This window comes from Nelusetta ayraudi, unplaced genomic scaffold (assembly GCF_046127955.1).
Source record: "Nelusetta ayraudi isolate G7.1 ecotype Tasmania unplaced genomic scaffold, CSIRO-AGI_Nayr_v1 ptg000170l, whole genome shotgun sequence".
Taxonomy (NCBI): domain Eukaryota; kingdom Metazoa; phylum Chordata; class Actinopteri; order Tetraodontiformes; family Monacanthidae; genus Nelusetta; species Nelusetta ayraudi.
Window position 1 is genome coordinate 300001 of NW_027466220.1, and position 26361 is coordinate 326361.

General features: G+C 46.5%; 1 protein-coding gene across 4 annotated transcripts in view; it reads right to left on the reverse strand.

The window, feature by feature from the left end:
* grid2 (glutamate receptor, ionotropic, delta 2) overlaps window positions 1–26361 on the reverse strand; it is a 393648-nt gene that overhangs the window by 156096 nt on the left and 211191 nt on the right. For 2 of the 4 annotated variants that reach the window (XM_076014679.1, XM_076014680.1), the window contains exons 3-4: window positions 15629–15916; window positions 5121–5326 (exon numbers count right to left, since the gene is read on the reverse strand). In XM_076014679.1, the coding sequence (XP_075870794.1) occupies window positions 5121–5326; window positions 15629–15916 (494 nt within the window). Of the gene's footprint in view, window positions 1–5120; window positions 5327–7514; window positions 8291–15628; window positions 15917–26361 lie in introns of those variants that run through there. The other 2 variants (XM_076014682.1, XM_076014681.1) reach the window with 2 other exon arrangements.

Here is a 26361-nt window from a genome sequence, read left to right on the forward strand (position 1 = left end):
TTGAGAAGTTTTTCAAAGTTTAGGCCTTTCTATTGCTAACTTTCTACCACGATATTCAGGTTTTGCACAAATCAAGGGGGAATGGAAATGCAGCTACTGAGGTTTTTTGTTTCTCGGCGTGCCTACATTGGTCACCTTATATTCATGAATGTGGATAATTTTGTGCAGTCAGTGGGCAAACAGAATGTGCCACTTGCATGGGAGGGTCTTGTGGGCCATGTAAACCCTTTGTACACCAAGTCAGTGTCTCGAAAGGAATGTTTCTGGCTGTATTTTCCTTGAGGAGTACAGCCGCCCTGCAGCCAGACACATGCTTGGCTTTGCTCGCTACATGGCGAGGGCAGAATTAGAATGTACATGTAGTCTGCTCTTGTTGGCAAGGCTTTTGTACATTTGCCCACATGTACTAGACTGTAAAAAAAAAAAAAAAAAAATGGGGACAAAGCAAGACGACGTTAAATTATGCAGTGGCATGAGTGGCTGCGTGTGCTCTGGAAAGAATGTATGCATGTGGAAAGCATGGCTGTGCGCGGAGAAAGACGCTCCCTGAGCTCGGCAGGTGCTGGACCGCATTTCCAGCCGGGCATCGCATCGCGGCGCTGATTTAACGAGGCACGAATCAAGGGAAAGCAAGCAAGGAGGCTGGACCAAGTCACGGAAGGGGAGGAGTGGATTTATGAGACTCTTAAATGTCGTCATGGTTTGGGCTCAGCGCCACTCTTTCAAAAAAAAAAAAAAAAAAAAAATGAGCCCATTCCACACATGACCTCTAGACAGCGCCGCTAAAGGCGGCCCAGGTGATGTCTAGAATGAGCTCGTTCGCACACAAGGCCAACGACAGCAAGTGGTGTGTGCAGCACGCTCATGCATGTAGGAGAGAGTCTGAGGCCGAGTGGATTGGAGCACCTGGAGCGAAAGCACGGCGGCTACCACCGGACTCATATTTTCATATCTTCCATGGCCAAATTAATGGACTGCACTTCTGAAAATTCAGCGCATTAATATGCAACCACCTGCTTGTTTTTATCGCCTCATGTTTCCTCATGTTTGAGGCCGACGGCAGATGCAGAAACTCTCAAATGTGCAGACGATTCATGAGATTGAGTGGATGGTTAAAACTTTCAGGATTAAATAAGCGCTGTAGCATTGGTTAAACTTGGGGAGCAGTTCTATTTTCCTCAGACTCTTTGTGCAGCTAATTGCTTGCACCGTATTCCTCCTGACCGCATGTAAAGTCCTCTGATTCTGGTCTCCAGAGATCAGCACATTTGGAGCTGCACACGGAGCGGAAAATGAACAAAAACGAGTAAATATTAAATATTTCTGCACAAAACAAAATCAATGCACTCGAGCCGCCTCGTTCGTTACACTTCCACGCCGTGCACCTGCACTCTTGATGCGTGCGGTGGCACGAGGACGATCCGTGGCTCAGCGAAGGGAGAGATTCTGCAGTTGTTTAGCTGAATTGAAAGTTTTCTAAGTTTTTCCAGCACAGCTAAATGAAGCTGTATCAACGAGGAAGGCAACACGTCACTGGATATTTCATTGGAGTTCACACATACAGCCCTTTCAGTAGTGGTGGGCATATTGATCCAAATAGCGATAATATCAATATCAATGTGGGCCATTGGTGTCGTTCGACACCAGTGTAATGACATTTGGATTCGTAGGGATATTATATTTGTGTATATTGATGAGACTACAACAGGGTTTCTCATAACAACAACAATAAGTATGGTTAGCTCCTGTCATTAAGCAATTGTATGCTCTTGACAGCTGTTTATGAGGTGAGACAAACATTGGCTGATTTCACTGAATGATTTGGACAAATATTTTATATTGACTGGAAAGTTTTGCCCAAAGTCTCCCCTGGGTTTTAGCTGATGAATTATTGACAGGAATAAAAAAAAAACAAAAAAAACAATTGAAGATTATGAAAAATTAATTTAGATTCAGCACAGCTTGATCAGACATTCAATTTAATTAAATAGTATCAGATTTGTATTATCTTGCCATATCCTGCATTTTCTTGCCATCAGATCTATACCAAATCCTGCCGAATCGCACCGCATTACCTCTCAGATCATTTCCATCGTGTAACTACTTGTGATATTGCGAAAGCCAGTCTGGGAAACAGAAGTGGGCTCCTTTAATGATGAAACTGCAACATTTCCCTCTCAAAACAGAAGCAAGCCACTTGCCTTGCAGTGTTAAGTCTTTGGCCCGAGAGCGTGCTAGCTTCAGTCGACGTAATTCAACCGAATGTTTACCCGTCAAATTGCCGTCTCTGACGGGAGCATCATCTGTGCATCCCAACCGCCTGCAAGCGGTCTAAAGTGGCCACTATACTGAAGAGGGCCTTGTCCCTGAAGGCAGAGCAGGATGATTGTGTGTAAATGCCTACCTCTGCTCTGTCAGGGCGCAGCCCCGGACAGTAATCTCCACCAGCACTGTTTGAGTGAAGAGGTGAACGTGACAAGTAGCATAAAAGCACTTTGTGTTCTCAAGAGACCTTAAAGGAGCTCTATGAAAGCAAGCACAAGTCAATTACTTTGCCCCACTCACTGTGACTTTCAACAAAAAAAAAAGAAGAAGAAACACTGCTCAGCGTTTCTTCAGACGATTGTTTTTTGTTGTTGTTTTTCTGTTATATCTGCAATCATTGTATGGCCTTATGCCAAACTAAACATTTTAGGCTTGAGTTTGTAGTACTATGCTTAATTCAACAATGACTTTCAAAAAAATCCTAATAATGACAAATACTGGAAAAACAAATCGAAAAAGGCAAAAAGTTGTGCGACAATTTATTTGGAGGTTCACACCGAGAAGGCTGGCCAGGAACGGCTGCATTGATTGGTTCACTTATAAAGGGGCTTTACAATACGATGCTTTGTCTCCCAGTTTCTTAATTGACTTGCACTGCATAATCATTCTCTACCGCCACCTCATCAGCCTCTCTCCTCTCAGCCAAATCTCTTATTTTTGGAACCGCTTCCACTCCTCACCGCCACCGGAGCTCAAACGGGAGTCTGGATCGGAGGTGGCTTCCTGACAAATTACCTAACACCTCACTCTGCCAGAGAGAAAGAAGAAGGGCCTCATCATTTCTTTGCGTCGCCGCTGATGGAGTGTGTCTGTCTCTCCGGCTTTGCTGCCGTCTCCCCCTCGCACAACCCACCGTCTCAGGGGAGAGAGAGAGAGACGGTGACGTGGTATGATCATCAATCTTATCTCACCAATCTTTAACTCCTGACACTTCATCTCAGAAACCTCTTTCCACCTGATGTCTTACTAAATTACATCAAACGACTTCTTTGTTAACCTTCCAGAATTGGGGAGTTGTGGAGACTACGGCATAAACCTTGAGGCGTTTCTTCGCAGGCTGAAAGGGAAGTTCATATAAATCTATATACATCTATATATACAGTATACAGATAAATAGAGATGTGTGTGTGTGTTTTAGTTTTATCGCAACGTCTAATTCCCTTTATCGCAAGGGACGGGGTAACCGTGTCCACGCAACTGTGAATAAGAGCAGCGAGATGGAGACTTACAAGGTAACTTGGGTATTGCAGGCAAAATCAATGAGCCTTTTCTGAAACCCAATGAGCCATTTGTGACTGTAAATCTCCGCAGGTAAGCGGTTCAGACTTGAGAAAATGTTAGTGGTGCTCAAATTCAGGCACAAGAGGCTTTCGGTGTGAGCTGCAGTCTTGCTGCTGACAGCGGCGTGTAGCAGCATCAGGCCAAGTCAAAGTAGGGAGGGACAAAAAAACCCAAATTGCACTGCACCCTGATAAGGAAGTGTTGAGGGTCGACGACCCAAGGTCAGCATGAGGCAAAAGAGTGGCTTTGGGATTTGGCTGCTTAATCCAGATATCAGCGAGTGAGTAGCAGAGGGCATATGTGCATTCTGAGGCTGCCACTGTATGTATGTAAGCAGATTACTGCAAACACTGCCCACGCTTACAGCAATATTCCAAAATCACCCCAATTAAGATAATAGGCAGATTGCTGGGACATGCGCCCTGATCCACCATAAATAGCCCAACTGACGTTTTTGCAGCACTTCCAAGGTAACACAGCCGAGGCCATGAGGCTGCTTACTGTTGAGGACACGAATTTAAGATTTTTTTATTACCTCAAGAACAGGATGTCAGAGTCAAGACACTGCGTTCTTTGAAACATGAAAAAAAAAATATATATATCATTTTATCTACCAATAAAAATCAAATGAAGAAAAGGCACACGCTGCCTTTGGAATTTGGCGATTGGCAACTAACCAAACTACTTGGTGAAAAGCTTATCAAAGAAATCTCCCCCCCCCCCCCCCCCTGCTGCCATGGCCTGGGAAAGAAGAGAAGCAAACCAACAGTCAGCAGGCCTGGAGATTTCTGGAGTGCTGCCACAGAGCAGAAGCTGGCCACGCGTCGCCACAGTCCCTACATACACACAATAACACGCCATCGTTCACCCCCCCGCCTGTCACGCCTCCAGCCAAATTAGATTGTGATTGCTCTTTCTGAGGTCACTTTTAATTAAACTGAGATGAGAACATGACACACGGGATTAGGCCCCATCCTTGCGCTTCAAATTATGGATTCATAACTAATGCTGCAGCCTACTGCTCTCAACCATGACCTCCATATCATTCATGTGTAAGAGCCAAAGGAACTCCCCTAATTGTCTTCTACTGCAGAGATAAAGTCAGGGGTAAGGGAGCTGCGCGCGCATGTGTGTGCGTGTGTGTGGAGTTAACGTGTGTGTATACTGAAAGGATGGAGATAAACATACACAGAGAGAAAAAGAAAGTATCTCACTTTTAAAAGTACATAGTACTCTCTGACCAAAAAGACTGCACTGTACAGCTGATATAAATGGAGGCCTGTTGAGTAAATTAGAACTTTTTTTTCTCTGAAATGGGCCTTTTCTGAGCACTTAGCGTCCATTGTAAACTGAACTACGCTCAATAAAGAAAGAACTGCTATTAAAGGAGCGAAACTGCCAAACTAAAAAGATGCACTTAAAGTTAAAGACCTAGAAAGAGGAAAAACACGGAGGTGTACTTTTTAGGGAGTAGACCGTGGAAGGAAGGAGGACAAAAACATGACTGGTCTCACCTCAGTGATGAAGGCCTTGGCAGTAGTAGGACTCATGAACAGCACAGCTCGGCGCAGCGTGTCCCGGTAGCGATGGAGCTCCTCCACCCGCATCGTTCTGAACAAACTGGTGATCATCATGTTGATGTTCGACTCCACCTTCTGGAGGGAGACGTCCATCCCTTGCTGGGAGGTCCGGTCGAGGAAATCCTCGATACCGCGGATATCTGAAAGCGAGAGTGAAAGGAGTTCAAACAAGACGTCGTCTCTGCTGCTTTTCAAAAGCAAACAGCCGTCAGACACACACACACACACACACACACACACACACACACACACACACAAACATACTCGTCAGTTGAAAATCCTTTTGACGTGAGTTTTTTTTTTTTCTTTTAGTTTAGTTTTCTTTTATCTGGGGCGGCAAGTAGCTTAAAGCAAGAAGGCAAGAAGGTCATGGGTTTCATGCCCATTAATCTGGATGACTTGTTCAGGCCGTAACCCCAACTTGGCCCTAAGATACAGTGGCTGGGATGGGCTCCAGCACCACCTACTGTCTCTGACTGCAGGATAGACTGTCATAGCAAATGGACAGGTGGATGGGAAAAACTGATGCATTATCTACGGAATGTACTGGCACTTGATATTTGGCACTGGTGCCTGTGTGGTACGATTGATACGTGGTAGGACTATGGCAACGGTACTGGCCGTCCAGCTTAGCTCATCTCTTTCTGGGTGTAACTGTGGTGCAGTCCCAGCACAGGCTAGCCTGCAATAAAAAAAAATGTAAGAGCGTGTTGGTGTTGGGATGGGAATCACCAGGGAGACTCTTTCACACTGGCACCTAGCCCAGGGAAAGCCACTGACACTGCACGCTGAGTAGAAACCCAACGCTGGTTGTGTCCGAAGCGTTCTGACTGCTATTGCTGCTGTGCGGGTAGCTGGCCACCTCTCGAGGACATTCTCATCCATTCCGTTTGTGAATGCATGAGAAGGCTTCTTGAGAATTGTGGACGTTCGGCTCCTGGATTGAGTCTCGTCTGTATTTCCTCCAACTGCAGTGAGCTGTTTGGGCTCGACGCTTCTGAACCCCCCGTTCCAGCCTGCCACCACTGGAATTCAGTCCCAGATAAGTAGAACATTATTGATGAAAAATATATATGTTTGTGTACCTTCGTGCGCATCCTGAATACGTCAGTGCATGGTAGACCATGACCGTCAAATTTTCATTTATCCACTGTCTTCTGACAGGAAGTAATACTCAGAACAACTGTGGATTAAAGCGACAAACCAGTCTAATTATTTTAGGAAGCTTTTTTTTTTTCTGCTATGCTGACCGCCTGTAGCAGGCTCGACTCCTTCAATTTTTAATGAGCAGTGTTGAACGTCAAGGTAATCCATACCGAGTCACTTTGTTTGAGATCATGCTAATGATGTTGGTGTGCGCGTGTGTTTATGTAAATGCAACTTCCTAATGATGCGTTTGATATGGAAAATGGAACACATCGACTTTGTGGCCTGGGCTACGCCTCAACAATTAACTGGATTGATCGGACTTGTTGAGGGCCAAGAGGGTGGAAAGAGAGGAGTGATCGCATCACTGCCAAACGCTGGCGGTTTAACATCACATTAGGGCAGGAGATACAAAGGAAGAGCATCGATTTGACAGGAAATTAAATCAGGAGGCGAACAAACAAAAAGTCTTGTGGATGCGTGCGTGCGCGCACACACACACACAGTCATTGCTACTAAATCAAAGACAGCATGGTGTTGTTGTTGGCCGCTATTAGAGTGCAACCTACAAATGAGGAAGTGATACTGATGAAATGTTTCAAGACTTCCAGCAACAGTACCGTGACTTGCAAAGTTAAAGTTCACTCTGAAACTTTTCACTTTCACCAACACATACTGAAAAATAGACAACATCTGTATCTTACAGATTCATGTAACCGTCAGCTTTGTGTGATTTGTCATTCATTCTGAAAGTATATTTGTGAGTTGGAATCCTTGATTTATTTGTCTTGGTACCAAGGCAACAACGCAGGCTACTACAGTTGCAAACACCAGTGCTGTTTTGCTGCAACCAAGAGAGCTGTTTATGGGGCTGCCATTTCCTTACTACTTACTTCTTACCATCCACGATTGCCTACACCAATCTGCTCAACACCCTGGAGTGCACGAGTTGTGTGTATAATGCTGCTTGCTTTACTCTCATCTGCTCAGGGGAAAAACAAACAGAGCAGGGTACAACCCAGACAGGATGCCCGCGGTAACCATGCTAGCCGCTAAATTGTTAGCTTGCAACAGGTATTTCCATAAGGATATGGCAACACGTCAGATTGATGGAGAATTGTATTACAATTACAACCTTAAGGTAATGAGCGGAAGGTGCTCCTTGCCATCAATTCCACTCACAGTGTGATGGAGCTCTTTCCCCTGCTCTTTCCCCCCTGCTGTCAGCTGAGTGGCAGTCAAGTCGCCTTCCAGGAAAGGAGCTCCGGGACAACGGAGAGCTGCCACCGACCTTGCCCAGCCGTCCAACCATCTGTTTGGGGAAACACTCCTCGGGGACGCAGCGCCGCTCCATTAGCACCGCGATCACGCAGCACATGAACAGGAGCACTGTCGCTCCACTCAGCCAGCAACTCCTCCGGAAACTTTGTCATGGACACGCACGCGTTTAGCCACTCGCTGTCAATGACGATGCAATTTCATTTATTTCTTTAAAGAAAAACTTAATTGAAGTTATGCTGCACTTTTCACCAGCTTTCAGCCTTTCCCTTTCACTCAGTGTGTTTCATTTGGAGATTGTGCTCTCGCAAGGCAAAGGGGCCCGAGCGGAATTTGGCTCCGTAATTTCCTGTGAAATAAGGCGGGAGGAGCGCGAGAGTTGTCCTCCTCTGTTTCCTTCCACAGACTCCTTCCGCTCCACCTCGTACCTCCGTCCCATTTATCCACCAAGTCAACCTCGCTCGGAGGGAAAAGCTCAAGCTAATGTACTGTAGCAGCCGGCAGCAAGTGGGGATTTCACCTGCGTGCACACAGCCGCTCGCCGTGTGTTCACAAACTACCTCTTTTTAACTCCCAGACTTTCTTCTCCCTCCTTCCCTTTGGCCCCTCATCTGAAACCTCTCTCACTTTTCGCCCGGTTTGTTCTCTGTTCTCTTGGGTTGAATCTCATTTTGAGAGTGTGTAAAGTCAGAGCTGTTATTGCGCTTCAAGAGGCGGCCACCGTTTGCCCCCTTTTTTCACCGGTGCAGTGTCGAAGCCATTTGAATTTGAAAATAGACGGAAGGGCAGTTCCTGTTTGAAGGATTTCTCCAACTGGAAGTCACATCCAACATCCAAAAATTGACATCCAAACATTTTTTTTTTCTTACACACGTCTTTATCACATTATTTATGACCCTGTTTGTTTCATCATTTATCTTTTATTTTTTTTATACAGTTCGATTAAACACTACTTTGGAATTTTTTTTTCCCCAAGTACAATTTTATGGATTAAAAGGAGAAAAGATTTGGATCAGTGTCTTTAGCTCTGTGTTTGTCAGATAAGGCAAAATAAGAGCTGTGAGATGCATTTAAAGCAGACTCGGTCCAGAGACACAAAGACACAACTGACGTTCAGATAAGCATCATTTTGGTCACAGCAGCAAATCAAACAAGCACAACACAAGCCCAATGAGGCATGTGTTGCAAAGCATTAGCATTCAGCACAAACCCAAAGTACCACTGCTACAAGGAAGCTGAGAACATACACACACACACACACACACACACACACATATATATAGTCTTTAATAAAATAAAATTCCAGTGCTGCAAAAAAAAAAAAAAAAAAAAAAGAATTCTGAGTAACAATTTTCAGTAAATTTATTCAGGAGCCACTGACTGACTCCCGTTGCTTTTTTGAGTTTTTTTTTCTGTGCCCTTTGGAAACAGATCTGTCCTCAGCTGTGCTACTTGGCCTCTTTCTGTATTTTATGCGTATTGCCAGCACATTTTTAGATATAAAGTATATCTACAACCCGTTCGCACATCTTGTGGTGAGTGCGTGTTTCGCTGAATTTGCATTCTGTGAGTCTTTGCGGTGTGTTCGTGCACCTCAGAGGATGTGCACAGTCCCAACATTCCCTCTGATTACTGATCCCTCAGTTGCCTGCATGTTTTCGGATCGTGAGGGAGCATCGCAGCCATTTTCCTAGGTTCTGTGCACTTACAGCAGACGTGTGTGTGGTGTGTGTGTGTGTGTGTGTGTGTGTGTGTGTGTGCGCGTGCAGCGAATTTTCTTTTTCTGAATTGAGTGAAGGCTTTTCTCCACCTTCCTGCTTGTGTTCTGTAGGTGCCACCCTCTTCTCTCTCTGCAGAAACCATTTAATACCTGGGCTGGCACATTCTGAGAGGATGCTTTTGTCAGAGTGACTTTAGAAATTAAAGCCCAGGCCATCTATTCATCCGTCACAGAGAGAGCTTGATGGGGCTTCCATGGCTATGAGAATCCTGGATTAGGGCTCGCTCTGCCACAGAGATGGGAATTGTTCAACCATGTCACATACATTAAGGCCCCCTTGACATTGTAGCTGTTCGGCCACAATAAAGTATCTCTCGTGTTGCCAGGCGGACTTAAGGAGACGAAGCAAAGAACGATGTGCGTCTGCATCCCTTTTGCTACAGTCGGTTCTCAGAATTTCAAAAAGGTTTTTGATTTGTCTGTTGAGCTCCCTGCTTATCTTAAGTCCTTAAAAAAAAGAAACTGTAACTATCATATTGGGATGTTTTATAAATTACCTAAAGAAAATCCAAACAAAATTCGAGCACTGTGTTGCACTCATCATGTAAACTGCCATGATCTTCACATCACTGAAAAAGAAAACAAAGATGTAATGAAGCTCTATTGTGATGTCACAAGGGGTGCTGAAGTCTCCTCCAGGCCAGAGACAACACCTGCATCCTAGTGTTCATTCCTCCTTTTGAGACTGTGCTCAGAGGTTCTGTGTCATTGGCCCATTCCAAACACGTAGAAAATGCAACAAAGTATCCTTCTTAGCAGGAAGCTAAAAAAAATAAAGAGAGCATTTTTGCAAAGGGCTGCAAACAGAGGGCTAAATGTGCATCCCCTTTTTTTATATAAGATCTACAAAGCCTTTTGTAAAGCCTAGTGTAATGGTGTGATCCTGGTGAAGTCTGGGAGGGTGATGGATGATACCATTGGGAACTTTAAAACCATGATAGTCCCAACTGAACCTGGTTTGGATTTTTTTTGTTTTTTTAAATAAATGTATTATTGCAAAAAAAAAAAAGAAAAAGTGAAATAAAATAAAATAAAAGCCTTCCCACGATGTTTCCTGCTGTCATGCCAACAAGAAAGTCACTTTGCTTGTCCTTGCCCTCATCCCTTACCTCTGGCTATCTTTACCCTGCTTCAGGCACTCCACTCACGGTCTGCCTCAAAGGCAGCTGCCGTCAAAATGTGGAGTGAGACTCAAACGGGTGGAAGGGAGTGTTCCTCATGAGCATAGAGAATTATTGAATGTCACAATGAAGATGCTATTGAAGATGGTCCCGCGCGAACGTGAGAAGTCTGCTTCCGGAAATGCCCGAGGCCCAGACACACCTGGCTGCACACTGCTGCTTTAAATGCAAATCACTTTCTCACGGGCGACTCGTCACCGTCAGTCACACTTTTCCCAACATCTCTTCTTCTGCTTCTGCCCACAGTGCGCTCACCCAGCACCTCTTACAGAAGGCATCGCCTTCCCATTCTCTCCAAATCTTGGATGGGCTTCTGATCCCCCTTGACCTCCCTTTCCACTTCACATTCACACACCTCCAGTGTAAACACTTCTTTGTCTTCACTCGGTTTCCTACGATTCCTGACCTTGGCCTTTCCATAGTGGGAGGGGCCTTGGGATTGCCACAACTGCAGGCGGCGATTAACCACTATCAGCCCTCTGCCAGACTGGCCAGACAGGTTTGCTATCTCTGAGGCTTTACGGTCAGAGTGCCTACTAATTGTCAATATCTAACTATTTGTAGTGTATCCCCACACCATAGTATCTTGTTTCAAATCCATCAAAACAAATTGGAATCTTTCAAATTCAGGAAATAGTTCTGAAATAGGGAGAGACCATTGTCCCAGCGACTGGGTGTGGTTTACCGCCAAAGTCAAGGCAGTTTGAGCGTCAGACTGTTTCCAAATGATATGTATAATAAAACCGCAACAAATGAAAATGAATAAACCAACAAATGAACAGAGTATAGTGGATTTCATTCCTTCTTTTATTCCCTTACTTTTTGACCTGAGCCTCAATTCAGTTCTGCTAGCAAACGCTCCAGCTAAAATGGCCGTACAGAATCTCGCCTCCCCCGTTTTGCCTATGAAATTGTCTTCAAAGAAGACCTGCACATTTGAACCTCCATTTCTCCTCAGCCGCCCGGGCTGTGTTTCAGCTTCTCACTCTTAAACGCTGACAGCCGAAGACTTCTTCACCTGCTGTGTCCTCGGAGAACGTTCGCCGAGCTCAGGGGTCACACCCTTTTGTAAAAGGTTTTTCAACTCTTTTAAGGCATTTTTTCTTCAGGATCTTTTCGCTCCCCCTGCTCACACCCCCGCCCCTCCCTCTCGGCCTGCTTTTTTTACGCTTCCAAATATGCTATGCCCTCAGATCTTTTCTCCAATCCCTTCACCGCTTTACCCTTTCAGTTCTTTCCCTCCAAACTTGTGGCTGCTTTCATCTCTCCTTCTCTCGCAACCATTCCACTGTGGAGGAGACAAAGTAAGACATGACCTCCCTGTTTAAAGCTTGTAGACGGTCGGTGTTAAGGCTCGCGAGTCTACCTGCATGCCTCTGTTGCCTGCCAACGCCCCCTTCATCATCAACTTTCCCACGTCTCGCCTGCCGTTGCTTTCATGTATTTTTTACCTCCTCTCTCACTTCCTGCCTGCCTGGCATCCGTATCCCTCTGTGTCTCAGCGCTTTGCCGCGGTTAAAAAGATATCTATCTACGAATCCATCACTCACAGCGTGTTCTTCTTCTTCTTGTCACAATAAACAAGTTCACGCCTGCCGATGTCTCACTTTTCTTGGCGTTTACTTGCTCAACCATTCAATGTGTGTCCTGTAATGCTGAATGCTTAAAAAAAGACCCTGACATAATCATAACAAAGATCAGAGCTAATTAGAAATAAAAATCTTTCACTGAATGAGGATTAGACGAACATAACCTGTTGTTCATGCTATTGTTTTCTCAACCCCACCTCCAGATGCTACCACTTGGTTCAACACTGTTTGGCATCGGCAGACAAAATTCACAAAAAAATAAATAACAAATAAAGGGTAAGAAAAGCAAGAGAAAAAGGTCGTCTATAGAGCTTATATTGATGGCAGAAAGAAAGCACACAATGCTGTGTTTAAATGTCTCTGCAGTTACAGTAGGTTGGAGACAGATGGACCGTGTGGGTGACATTTCCAACTTATAAACTTGTGATATAACAGGCGACTACATAAACAACAACAACAACAACAACAACAACAACAAAGCCAGCTCACAGTTGCGGGACAGTACACACAAAGGCTCAGCTGACATTTCAGAGAGCTGCCTGACTGACCACCACAGTCGATAGGATAAAAATCAACTTTAGGTGGCTCGTAGCAGAATCACAGTGCAGTGCATTAAATCGATTTCAGATGAACGTCTCAACTCAACAAATGAGCTGGTACTTCCCACAGAATTCTATTGGCATGTGTACGTGTGTGTATGTTATTTCAGAGCGATATTTATCCCTGAGACGAAACTCTAGAATTATGATTGCAGTTTGGGCCAATATTTCTGTAATATCAGTGCTCTCACTGTTTTCGCGCGATTAAAGATCGGCAACTTGAAAAAGCATCTCACTTTCAAAATGGCCCTTTTGTTTTGCCGTAACCTTTTGCTGCTGAAGCCCACGCCACTCTTGACAACGGATAAAAGCAGCACAAAACTAATTATCTTAATGTCAACACTGTTACAACCACAAAGGAGTGCTTTTGGTGCTCACACTGTGGGGGGAAGTGCTCTGAATGAGTTATGGGGGAAGGTGATTCACATGGCAAAGGCCACTTGTCATTCAAATCTTTGATTAATATCTGGTTTTGGCATCTCGACTGCTTGAGGAGCGACAACGACGACGAGACGTCCACAGATAAACAAATCAGAAGATTGTGAGAATAACGAAAAGCAACACGTTAGGAAGCGGAGTTAGATTGTTGATAGGAAACATGTTGGTGTCAGGAGGGCACGCCTGTATGTAGAGCTGCTAATAGGAGCTGGGACAATTGCACTGTCGCTTCATTTAGGAGGACACACTCGACTGTGTGTTTTCTGAGGAAGTCTCTTCGTGCATGCTGCAGAGGCAGGGCTTTTGGAAACGCTGCAAAAAGGCCACGGCTCTCCCTGCCTCTGCCTGCCTCTCTCCTCGAACGGTGGCTCAGGCCATTAGGGAACAATGGGGATATCTTTAAAGGTCCTTCTGTGGCTGGAGAAAAGGATTTCCAAAACCCAGAGGAGCTGTGTCCTAAATCAGCCGTCACAGAGCACTGAGGAGAAACAGGCATCGAGGGTATGATACGTGTGTGTGTGTGTGTGTGTGTCACAGTCAGGGATACATTCTGTTTTCAGGCAAAGCAAGTTGATTGGACATTGCCCTGGGGAACCTCTTTTCCGACAATCTTTCCTAAGATTTGCTTCCGATTTGCAAGCGACTTGCTGATTTAGTGCTGTGAAATGGAGCCTCTCACAGGACTGAGACACGAGACTCAGAAGGGAAAGAAAAGCCGGCAATGTCAGTTGATTAATATTCAGAATATCATTACTTAAAAGGATTGGATTGACCAACTCCAAGTACGCATGCCAAGTTTCATCATAATCCAGTTTATGCTGTCTTATCTGCAGTAAGCGTGACACGGTGAGCTAATGCAATGATGATGGTTCTTCATTCGATTTGAAGCATTTTGACAATTTCTTTCATGGCTGATGACATGGATGAATACACTACGAGGCTGTTGCTATCAATGAATCCGATCAGATGGAAGTGCGCTGCTCAGCTCGGATCAAACTCCAGTGTTCACGACACACAGCTGTGTTGCCTGGTGTGACCAGTGATGCCAGAGGGGCCACATTAGCCACCATTCGATATCCGTCCGATGCAAAGCACTCAGAGCTCAATGGCCTCTTGCGACATCCAATACGTATACATAAAACTCCTTGGTGCCTTTGAGAATTGACACTGAGCGGGCAGAACACACTGCAAAACAATTGTGCCGTGGAGATCGTATTGGAGATCGATGCCTACACAACGTTAATTGTGTTAATTGACTGCGAGGAAGTGGACTGAAGGGCCACTGCAGTCATGGGGTTTAAATCAGCAACTGGGGAACCCAAAGGCAGAAAACAATGGCATTGCTCTCCAAGGTCCCCACACCTCTTAATGAGTAACCAAATTCTTCAATTGGTGTCCGGAGAGCCTGCTTGGACATCAATGAAATAGAATTGAGGAGCCTTTGAGAAACAGTACGCCAACTATAGGCCAATTCTGACCTATTGAAGATTGAAAGAAAAGGGGGATCCGAGTATGATGGGAGTGATTTGGGCTTGTAACAACCTGACAAGTATGCTTTTAGCATAACTTAAAATCAAGCTTTGGATCTCAAACAGTGTCTTTCCATAAACCCTTTAAATATGCATTAAACATAGATTTGCAATAGAAATGTAATGGGAGCAGCGTCATTCAAAACAACTTCCCCTAAATTATGATAAAGCCTGCTTGCTCGCCCGAGGTGGTTTTTCCTTTCTTTTACAAATCAAAGCAAATGCACAACATGTTTTATAAACAGGTTTGCCAACGTCACGAACATTCAGCTTGTGCCATCCTGCTGCCCGTGACGTGAAGTGTGAAACATGGCCGATAGCGTGACAGATCATTCTGGATTGATGAGAAGACCAAAGTGTTCCTTGGCCAGATTCACGAAAATATCCTCAACATTTTATGAAAACACACCAAAGGAGTTTCAACGCATGGTGATGATAACTAGCTTATGAAATAGGTCTTGGCACACCATAGGAAACAACATTGGGGACATTTCTGTGGAAGGAAACCCAGAGACTGGGTAAAATAGGCACTTCATGAAAAAAAGAGACCCAGGATGTTGCTGGTCTAATGTTGGAGTTAATCGACTGGAAAGAGAAAGGGCAAAGAGACAGTCGGAGGAAGGAGCGGGGCAAAATGAGACAGCATACTGATGTGTCACTGGAATAAAGATGAGTAAAAATACATATGGATGCGTGTGTCGTGCCTGTTCCTGCAGGCAGATACCCAAATCTGTGACTTTATGAGAGCTAGCTCGAGAGACAGGAGCTCTGATTCTTTTACTCTCAACAAAAATCAGTCTCCAACGTCATCGTTTCATCAGGGGGGGGGGGGGGGGGGGGAAATAATACTCTGAGCACTTTCAAGATTCCCCATTCCCCACTTGGCTGATAGGCGTCCTTACCGAAATCCGAGTCGTAGAACAGGATGAACTTCTGCCAGCTGTACTCCGACACCACTTGCATGATGACCTCGTTCAGATAGACGGGTGGGCGGACCATCAGGGTGTAGTCGTCGGCGCCTGGCAGGCGGCTGGTCATCGGGCAGGTGGATCGCGGCGTCCCTGCCGGCGAGCGCTGGATGAAGAGGTGGGGGATGTGCATTGCGTCGGCCAGGGTCTGGAGGCTCCCCGCTGACATGCAGCCGATGGAGCTGACCAGGGCGAGGATGCCGCGGTTCATCAGCTCACAGGCTTGGAGAGAGGAGGAGGAGAAAAACAAGAGCGGAAAGCGTTAACTTCAAAAAGGCAGGATGTCGTAGCAGGGGCGATACATGACTGAAAGAAGGATTGTGTGAATAAATGAACGGGCTCCATGGGCTTTTTAATGTATTCGCGTTATTGCTTGTGGTTAGCGCACGCCGAGGCGGCACGCGTGACCGCACGCACTCCACAAGTCAAGCCTTGGCGAGCCTTTTCTGCTCATAGACGATTAAATCCTCCCCAACACTGCACAGACAGAACGCATGCAACCGCCTCTTCTAACCCTCCATCTCCACGCACTCTGTCGAGGCGATTCCCTGAGCGCCGTGCCACTGCAGAGCCTGGATCAGCTGCAGGCTTGACTTCACAGTAGAACTCAGCAGGAGCTCATCATGGAACAGCAGCCTTGAATGAAGTGGTGAGCCGCTTTCATTAGACGTTGTTTGGCTGATCAACATCACTTTGTGTGTGATGCAGTGTTTTTATTGCCACCTTGGGTTGGGACACTGTGCAACACAAATGAACAGCACGTCTCTCTGCTCGCTTCCACCTTGATGGAACTCTGCCATTGGCCCAGATCCTCCTCAAAGCTCTGTGTTTAATCAGAACGGAGGGTAAACCTAGCAATTATCAGTCCCAGTGATGACTCAGGAGGTCATCAAACTTTGTGGCTGTTTGCAATAACGAAAAGGAACTGCGCTGTGTTCGGGATGACGTGCGCGTTTGATTTGCATGTTTGTGGGACTCTCCGATCGACGTGAGTTGATGCCAAATGGGATCGACGGCGCTTGAAAATGGACCTGGCGGCGCGGAGTGGAGTGGCCCTCGCGGGACATTCGAGAGACACGCCTTGGTGCGCGCATTGAAATTGGCAAAGATAGACTTGAACCCAAGCGATTAGCTCGGCGCGCGATGCAGCCAGTCAGATTGAGCAGAAGTTGGCATTAATGCCTAGCCTATTATCAATCCATGCACGAACACACACACACACACACACACACACACACACACACACACACATGAGGGTAGCATTTACCAGCAGTACACAAACTTTGCCACAGCGTCAGCTATTCCATTGAAAGACAAACAAAAGACTTTCTGACAAGCGCCACCTACAGTCTGGTTACCAATTTGGCTGGTGTTTGTTCTCCCCACTAAACCGAGACGGCCTAAGCTTCTGTGCTTCTGTGTGTGGCTGGAGGAGCTCAGCTAATGAGCCATCAGCTAACTGGGAGCACCTGGGCCGGGTCCCCAGTTTACTAAAGATTCACTGAGGGCTTCCAGGAAATCCAGCACCTGGCTGTCATACCTGGTCGGCCTGCTGAAAGCCCGCACTGTGCAGCTTACTTTCTGTGCAGTTCTATACTTTTTTTTGTTTTTGCAACTAAATCAGGCCCTCGAACTGAGCTAAGCGTCACAAAGTAATAATACAAACAGACAAAAGGACATCTAGGACACGAAGAGAGGAGGAGATATGCAGACGGGAAGGTGGAATTTAGCGAGGCACGAATGAAAGAGGCGGTAACGGAGGGTTTGGGTGAGGGATGTGGATGTGAGAACACAAACAAAGCAGAGAGCTGAACTCTGAGACATATGCAATGCGTGCCGTGATGCAACAGGGCAGCAACAGATGGCATGGCCACGAAAAATGGACTTTTTTCTTCTTCTTCTCGCTGTCAACGGCTGTATACTGCGGAAAATAAAGAAAATAAAAAAAATGTGCGTCTTAAACTCACGTGTTTAAGACGTGAAGAAACTTGTGACTCAATTCCAATGTTCTTTGTATTGTTTTACTACTTTTTTGTATTTGCTCATTGGCTCAACTGGTTTAACAATATTTACACTTACACTTTAACCTTTGCTTCTGCTGTTCTGCACTACTTTATATTCTTTGTATTTTTCTTGCTACCAGAGTTTGTTTTTTATTTCCCCGACGACATTGTCTGAAAGGATCAATAAAGTTTTATCTAATGGAATGTAATGTGATTTAATGCAATCTAACACCATGATTTGTACCTTGTGACTGTCAGCCAACAACAACAACAATAAAATCCCACTTTTTCGCACTTTGAGCCCCCTTGTTCCATTTCCAAGCCAACATCAGCGGCTACAGAGAAACGTCCTTGTCGCTCTTTATTCAACACGGCTCAAAGTTTAGTTTTGTTTCCTGTCCACTTTACTCAGAGGCCTTTTGTTGCCCTCATCGTGCACGTTATAAAAGAGCCATACCATACGGTATAACCTTGCTGTTAGAGAGCAACTCCCACAGTTGGCCACTTGTTTACCCCCGGCAGTCTGAGCGAGCTCTCTCATTTTCATCCTTTCCTCGACACCCGTGGCCGTCATGAGCACCTCCACCTCCTGCCCTCCTGACCCACATTCTCTGCCGCAGCCTCCCTCTGAGCGCTGAAACCTTTCAGTCCTGAGTCATTTTCCAGAGTTGCAGCTTCGCCATCATTTCCGCGTCTCTCTTTTCGCTTCTTCTTCTCCTTCTTCCGATGCCCCGCAGCAACGGCAGCGTCGCGCCAGCTGTCCTCAATTTGAAGTCGTCGGCCATCCCGCCCCACCGTCGCGACGCCCAAATTTTTATCTCTCGCTCGTCCCTCGCCGGCTCTTTGCCTCCCCACTTGTTTACCCTTGTGGCAACGCAGGCCGCCGCCCACCCTCGCCTCCTCCACCCGCCCCAGCTATCATTTTATTAATCATGTCTTCATTTCTTTTATTTTTGTTATGCCTCCAAACGCCCTCGACCCCGTTGCAACATGCATCATGCATCATGCACTTGTGCCCTTGCCCCAACCCAGTGGCTCATTTATTCTCGACCACCCCCAATACGCCGCTTGCTGCGTCCCTCATCCTCAGCTTGGAAGCAAAATGAATCATTTTCAAGCTGACTAAAACCTGCCACTGAGTCACTGAAAAGGGCTACAAAGTTACGGCGAAGACAAAAACAACAGCAAAAGTTACAGGGCCGTAATGTGGCCACAAATAATGACCCTGGACAAGATGCAAAGACACACGGTGAGCCAAAACTAGACTGGACTGTGGGGCAATAAAGATCTGCAAGCGTTGCTGAAGTACAGCTAAAAAAAAAAGAAAGAAAAGGAAATGAGATTTCAGCTGCTGGTATAAAACTGTACACAACTTTATAACACCGAAAGATGAACTTGTGGTGTTAATCGTGTGTTGTCGTGGAACAAGGTGTGATTACCTCGCTAATCATGAGCATATTGCTCAAGCTTAAGTCTTAATGCTAATTCCAGGCTTCAGTCTCTGTCTTCTCTCATCTGTCACTTTGTCACGAGTGTGAGTGTGAGAACAACCCGTGCGCTGAGGCGCTTCTCCCAACACAAGGAAAATCTTTCTCTGAACTTTTCAGCAGAATGAGGCAGCAACACTCAGACCCCCTCCACCCCCTCACCCCCTCTTCCAAGAAGTTCATGCTAGCAGCAGCAGTGCTCAAGTGTAGTTAATGTACAGCACATTAGCTTAGCATCATCAAGGCCTCCGCTAATAGAAGGCTTTGCTAATCCTCTACTTATTAGGCCACTTTGGAGAATTAGTGCCCTCATCCCCTCTGCATCACACACTGTTAGAGTCTGCAGGGGGGCTTCTGAGCACCCGGCTCATTAATGTGATTTTTCTTTTTTTTTTTTCTTGCGGACTTAAAGGCACCAGTGCATTAACCCCGCCCACTGTTATGCTGCTGTAACAGGAGGAACAGTTTACAAAGAGCGCTGGAGCAAACAAGTACTCAGAGATTCATGAAACACACTTTGAACATTTATTTATTTATTTATTTGTATTATATAAATATGTAGATGTAAAAATAACATTTCTGTGTTGAGCTGAACGGGGGGGGTGGGGGGGGGGGGAGTTGGGGGGGGGGGGACTTGCTGGCTTGACTCGCCAACCTGCTGTCTGTCTCCAGTCACTGAACGTGGACGAGGAAAATAAATCTGGACCACCAGGAGAGCGTGTGGGAGTGGAAAGCAAAACGCACAGACCGCCATTTCTTTTCTTTTTTTTTTAGGCTCCCGAGTCTTTTCACATCTCATCCCGAGCTGCAACCGCCCACTCAAAACACACTCGCACATCGGTACCACAGTCACCCTTCCCCGGGCCCACGCACCCACACTCATTTAAAGCCCTCCTGTACGTGACCCATCCAGCGGCTGGTGATAAATCACTCCGGGCTTCAATCTTGCAAAAGCGGCCGGGGTGTTTATTGGACATGCTTTGCATGTTATCCCAGTAGGGAATGGGGCGGGGGGGCGGGGGGGCGTGCACGGCAACCGCGCAGGATTTATCCGCTCCGGTCATTTATCTGCTGTGCCACGTTTATCAGGAGGTCGTTTGACCCTGCAAGAAGTCAAAGCGCGACTGCGTTGGGTGAGTTATGCACTTTCGACGATCGTGTGTGATGGTGTGTTTACATGCGGACGATCCGCGCGCCGCTGCCTGCAGTTCCTGCCTGCAGCAGCAGCAGGAAATATTATTGAGCTGGACTGCAGGGACTGCAAGCGCCGGCTGTACCTGCACCCAGGTGTGACTGAGTCTTCACTCCCGCTGAATCTGCACTGTGCTCACACACACGCACACACACACACACACACACACACACACACACACACACACACACTTTATCAGCTTTCTACCAGTTTCCTGGAGTTTCTGCGGCCCAGTGACCGAGGACTGGAGTCATTGAGGAGAGACAGAGATGGGTAGGAGGCAAGGGGGGGAGGGGGGGGGGGGGGGGAGAAAAAGTAAAAAGAATCAATGCTCGTCGTGAATCAAAAAGCCAAAGCCTGCAACCCTGTAGGTAGGCAACATTCTGTTTTCTTTTATACGTGCAGGAAAGAGAAGAGGAGAAAAGCCGAGTCAGTCAGAGCCACAGAGGAAGACGGCTTTGTTCGCAGTTAGTAGCAATCTCACCAAAACAGACGTGTTTTTTTTCTTTTTTCTCGGCTGATCCAGCCTTCATTTCGATATACAATTTGCTACTTTGAATTTACAGAGTCTAAATGGTGCAAAACAATGTCATTTGTGGAAATCCTGAGGCCAGAACCTGGTGCTGCTACAATGGCACGTGCACAGTTCATTTTCTTCATGAAGTGGCAAATTAAATGACACCAAATTGGATTATTCAAACACGGATGTTGCCGGGGAAACTGGGGGCCACATCTACATACACACTCACTTACCAGCCGCTATATTGGATTCAATTGCTTTGTGATAGCAATCAGCCAATCAACTCATTTAGGCATGAAGATGGGGTGAAGACGACTCACTGTTGAAGCTGAGCATCAGAATGGGGGAGGAAAGAAGTGACTCCGAACACGGTGAGCATGGTTGTTGGCGCCAGGAAAGCTGGTCTGACTGCGGCTCATCTACTGGGGTTTTCACCACATCCCCATTGTCAAAAGAACACAAATAACACAATACAACAACCACTGGCTACAATGAACTTCTGCAAAATAGCATCTTCGAAGGCACAGCATCTCCATTCTTGTTATTCTTCATCTCAGTCTGTATTTATCGTCCACTTTATTTGGTAGATAGACAGGCAAATCGCTTGTACTTCAACGCCTGCCGATTGCGTGTGTTGAGATGTTTTTAATCAGCGTTTTTTTTCTCTTTGTATTTTGCCGTCCTTTCCAGCCGTAAAGTAATGTTTAAAATGAATGTAAGCAAAGGAACAAAGAGTTTCAGAAGCTCCAGGTTGCCATTATGAAACGCCGTCTCACCTGTGTTGCACCGTACCATCCAACGTGACAGGCTAGCTAGGCTAGCAGTTAGCGGTGAGTTTGCGACGGTTACAGCCTCATCATCTCTCATCGCATGTTTACAAGGCAACTCGGCATCGCTCATAATTATCCTGCCGCGTGGTGGCGATTAAAGACGCAAGCTTTGAAAAAAAACAAAAAACACCTCCGACATCGATGAGCAGATGGTGGGACGGTTTCACGAGTGCGCACGTGAATGATGTTTTCTGCACGGCGTTTGACATGGCAGACTAATTGCACATCATTACCTCCTGACTCTGCGTTTACGTGGGCATTTAACGGCGGCTTCAGCACCGTCTCAGGGACAGAGAGGTCTTCATAAACACCTCTGCTGTGGGTGAGACTTTGTTTTGTTTTGTTTTGTTTTGTTTTTTTGCTTTAAAGGCGAAAGGGAGAGGAAAATTTATTAAAATTAAAATCTGTAGGAGGCTGAACTGGTCTTGATCGCTGCATGTTGTCAGCATATTGACAGTATGCACGGTGGAATATGATATTTCTCAAGAAACTACTCACTGGAATACAACACAATAACAAAAAGGACCTTATATAATTTGCCAAAAGATTGAAGCTATCACTCAGCCACGATTTAATCTCTGCCTCCTGATTGTGGCTGCGGCTGTCACTGCAGATATCTTTGTATTTAAATTCTCAATCTCCGTCTTTTTTCAGCAGTGACTTTTTTCTTTTTCTTTTCCGAACCGTATCTTGTTTTTCCATTCTAATCTTTAAAAGAACTATTTGCCACCTTCATGCTGTTGCTGATTACGGTGGCGGCGCGTGCCTCAGTGCAGATCTCGCACGCTCTGCACACTGTGTCTCACACAGCTTTGAGGCTTGTCTCTAATTTGAAAGTCCTTACAGAGAGTCAGAACTGAACTGGCGGAATGAAATTTCAAGATGTTTTTACTCCGGAGTTACAACCTGGAACTTCTCTGGTTTTCGTGGGATGATTTATGAGCATGAGTGAGTTGGAGTAAGTAAAATATATGATTTCAATGATCTTGTTCAAGTTAGCCGACAATAAATTGCTGTTTTGCTTGTTTCATATATTTAAATGCACAGCAGCCGCTAAAACCTATACGTACTGCATGGCTACCCAGTCAGTCGTCTGCAGTCAAACTGTAAAGGAAGGCCCTCTAACTCCTGCTAACTCCGCCACTTCAGTGAGCTAAGGACCTCCCGCACATGTACCCAAGCGCCGCTGTTTGCTCCGTCAAATGCAATCACCGTGTCTGACTGAAACAGAGACTCTCGGTCCCGCTGTGCGTTTAGCCCCCGGCTGCAAGCCGTTAGCGCCCTAACACGTTAGCTCCCTCGGCGAAGCGCGCGGCAGGACTCCTCCGCTCACCAGGCGATGACTGCTATCTGCTAGCTCGCCGTGCCGCTGCCAACTTCAGCGCAGATTTACAGCGGCGCGCCTGGTTTCAACCTGAGCTACAAGGCTGCAAGGCGTCCTGCCAGCATCCCTCACTGACGAGGCCTCTTTCAGTTCAAAGTCATAAAACTGGTTTGCCCTCAAACGCATCGTCCTAATTTTGGGCTGCAGAGTTGAGGAGCTATAATTCATTAGCCCGTTACAGGAGGGAAAATGGCTTGGGGGGGGGGGGGGGTAAATTGTGATATTTTCCTGTCTTCACTTCTCTTGTGTATTTATATGTTGTTGTTGTTTTTCATAATGTTTTAACTTTGCTCTGGGATTTAGTTTTAATGGTAAAGGCCTAAGCAGGGACTTGGAGTGACTCAGGGCCATCATCAAGGTCAGGGTCAGATCAATAAAAATAATGGATTTGTTTTATTTATTTTTTATTTTATATGTCCACCTCTCCCCTCCTTAGCTCCACCCCCAAGCAGTGAGAGGATTGCAAATTAGCCTTGGCTAAGCTGGAACTGGTATGCACCAAATCTGTTTGGTGTTTCCTTTGAAATAATGCTTAACGCATTCGCACCTGTTCAATAACCATCTGCACACAAAACTGATAAATCAATGGATTATAGGCGCGTTGATGCAAATGAGGTGAGGTGCTGGTGGAAAATGGACAAATGGAAGGCGACAATAACCATGAGACGTGCAGCCGCCGTTGGTGATTAGAGGCTGAGGTCAGGAGGAAAAAACAAACAAACAAACAAACAAACAAACAAACCTCTGGGCAGCAGCCAATCATATCGCAGCTGATGATTTAAATCAATACGCTGCACAAAAAAAAAGTGCAGCATCTGCTTGCTGTGAGATACAAAGTCAGCATCTCACACTCGGTGACACACACCTCTGCGTCTCGGAGACTGGAGGTCTCTGTGTGTGTGTGTGTTTGTGTGTGTGTGTGTGTGTGTGTGGGGGGGGGGGGGGGGTGACCTACTTGTGTCTGTTGTTGCGTGTGTCGTTCTGCCTCTTCAGACTGCAGCTGCCACCGCCGCCGCCGTGCATTGTGCAGCACGCCGCTAAGCAGCGAGCGGCAGAGAGACATGCTTACTCACAGGCTGAAAATATGCCCTGCTCTATATATGTGCCCGCGCGTGTGTGTGTGTGTATATCCGTGTGTGTGTGTGTGTGTGTGTGTGTCCGTGTGTGTGTGTTGGTTTGCTGATATACACTCCTTGAGGGAAATAGCCCTTGAATTAATGCGGCGGGGGCTTTAGAATAAGCGATAGATAACGTGCCCTTTTCGACTTTGTTTCTCTTGAAATTTATCACTGTAAGCGCTCTCACTTTGGCCAATCTGCACCGCTGCTGCCGCCGCCAGAAATGCCAGGCTGCTGATTTCCCAGGTGACACAGAGCTTTGCGTTAAAAAGGTTCTACGTGTTGCCACGGTTTCGGACTAAAGTCGTTATTTTCCAGAGGGTTGTGAACGCCGCCAACATGGTGAACGGCCGTCGAGTCTTAACCATTTCTAAAAATCAATAAATAAATAAATAAATAAAAATGCAGAAGAGCAAAAACACAATTGCAGTTTTGACTCAGCTGTTTTTTGCTGCATGACATGAATTGTCCGGAACAGGAGGCCACAAACATGTAACTAGTTATTAGGAGCCATGAGCGCTCACAGAAAACACACTCGTGGTGAAGTTCTTGGAGTCTGCGATGACAAACGGTCCCGGTCAGACCACCGTCCCGCTCAAACAGAGAGTCCTTTGTTCCCGGCAGCCTCCTCATAAACCCGCCGTTATCTTAGTCCCGCCCTTGACTCCGCCCCCCTCCGCCCTCCCACCGCCCTCCCTGCTCCCATTAACTTTTAATGGGCCTCCTCGCTGCCTTCGGTTTGTCACATTTCCCAGCATCCCCCCCCCCCCCCCCCCCCCCGGCCCGGAGGTGTGTACATCCACTTTTCTTTATTTCCCGCAGCCTCCCTCTGTTTTCCCTCTGCGACTCTCTCCTGTTAACCCCCCTTTTCCCCTCCATTCGGCGCCCTTTACCGTTTTCTCTCTCTCTCTCTCTCTCTCTTTCTCTCTCTCTCTCTCTCTCTCTCGCTTTTTTTTTAATCCAGCGACTGCACTCTCCGCTATCGCGCTTGCCAGACGAGTGCCCCCTTCCCTTTTTGTTTCCCAATCCCCATCTCTCCCCTTCCATTAAACCTTCACTCTGCCTCCTTCATAGTCGGCTACCTCGCGCCGTTTATTTCCTAAATAATTCCTGCCGCCGCGCCATTCGTCTTCTCCACCTGCGCTGTTTTATTTCCCCTCGCACCTCCGACTCAACGCGTTTTTGCCTGGTCGCGCCGCCGCCGCCGCTCCTTCACAGGATGTTCTCCCCCCCTCGCCCCCCACACCCACCCGCCCACCCACCCACTCTTAACTAAATCCTTCACTCCATTATCCGAGATTGGTGCATGCCCACTAGATCATCGGGGGGGCCCGCTCCATTTTTCCTCCCTCCCACCACCCATCTATTTATCCATCCATCAGCGGAATTGTTTGTTGAATCCGTTTACACCGTGCCATGTGCACCTTTACCTCCGGTGAGTACTTCATTTCCTTTTAATATTCTGCCCTCCCCCTTTTCATCATCTTCCCATCCGTACTCCCGCCCCCTCATCCTTTTCTTTGGCTGCACTTTGTCACTCTCGGTGCTCAGTCTCAGAGCGGCGTGAACTCGGGTTTTTAACTTTGTGACACAACGGCGTCACCCGGAATTCATGGGATTCATTTGGCAAACTTTTGCGCATCAAATCGCAGTTTTGATTGAAGACCGCCCACTCAGGTGTCTTGTCTAAATCGTATGCAAATCTGTAAAAAAAAAAAAAATAAAATAAAATGCATATGTATATGTGTATATATAAAAATAAATGAATCCAGTGATAGAAGAAAAAAAACTGCCTGCGCGGAATATGAGCTCATCTGAGCTTTCAACCCCCGCCGCATTTATTGGTTTTTCTCCAGCTGATTCATTTACTATCATATTTGGCTTCTGACGCTGGCGACCCGCTGAGCAGCTGCTGCCCTTCTGGCCCTGCCATATGATCAGCGCCGCGTCTTCCTTTCCCGGTTTACACATTTTGTTATTTCAATTCCAGGAGGCTCGGCGCTCCCTCGGAGCCCCGCCCCTCGCGTCTCTTTGGCCGGCGGCGCCGCAGTTTGCTCCTCTTCCTCTCCTCTTTATTGCTTCCCCTCGCAGTCTCTCTTCCCACCCAACTCTCAATCCATTCGGAGTGACGTG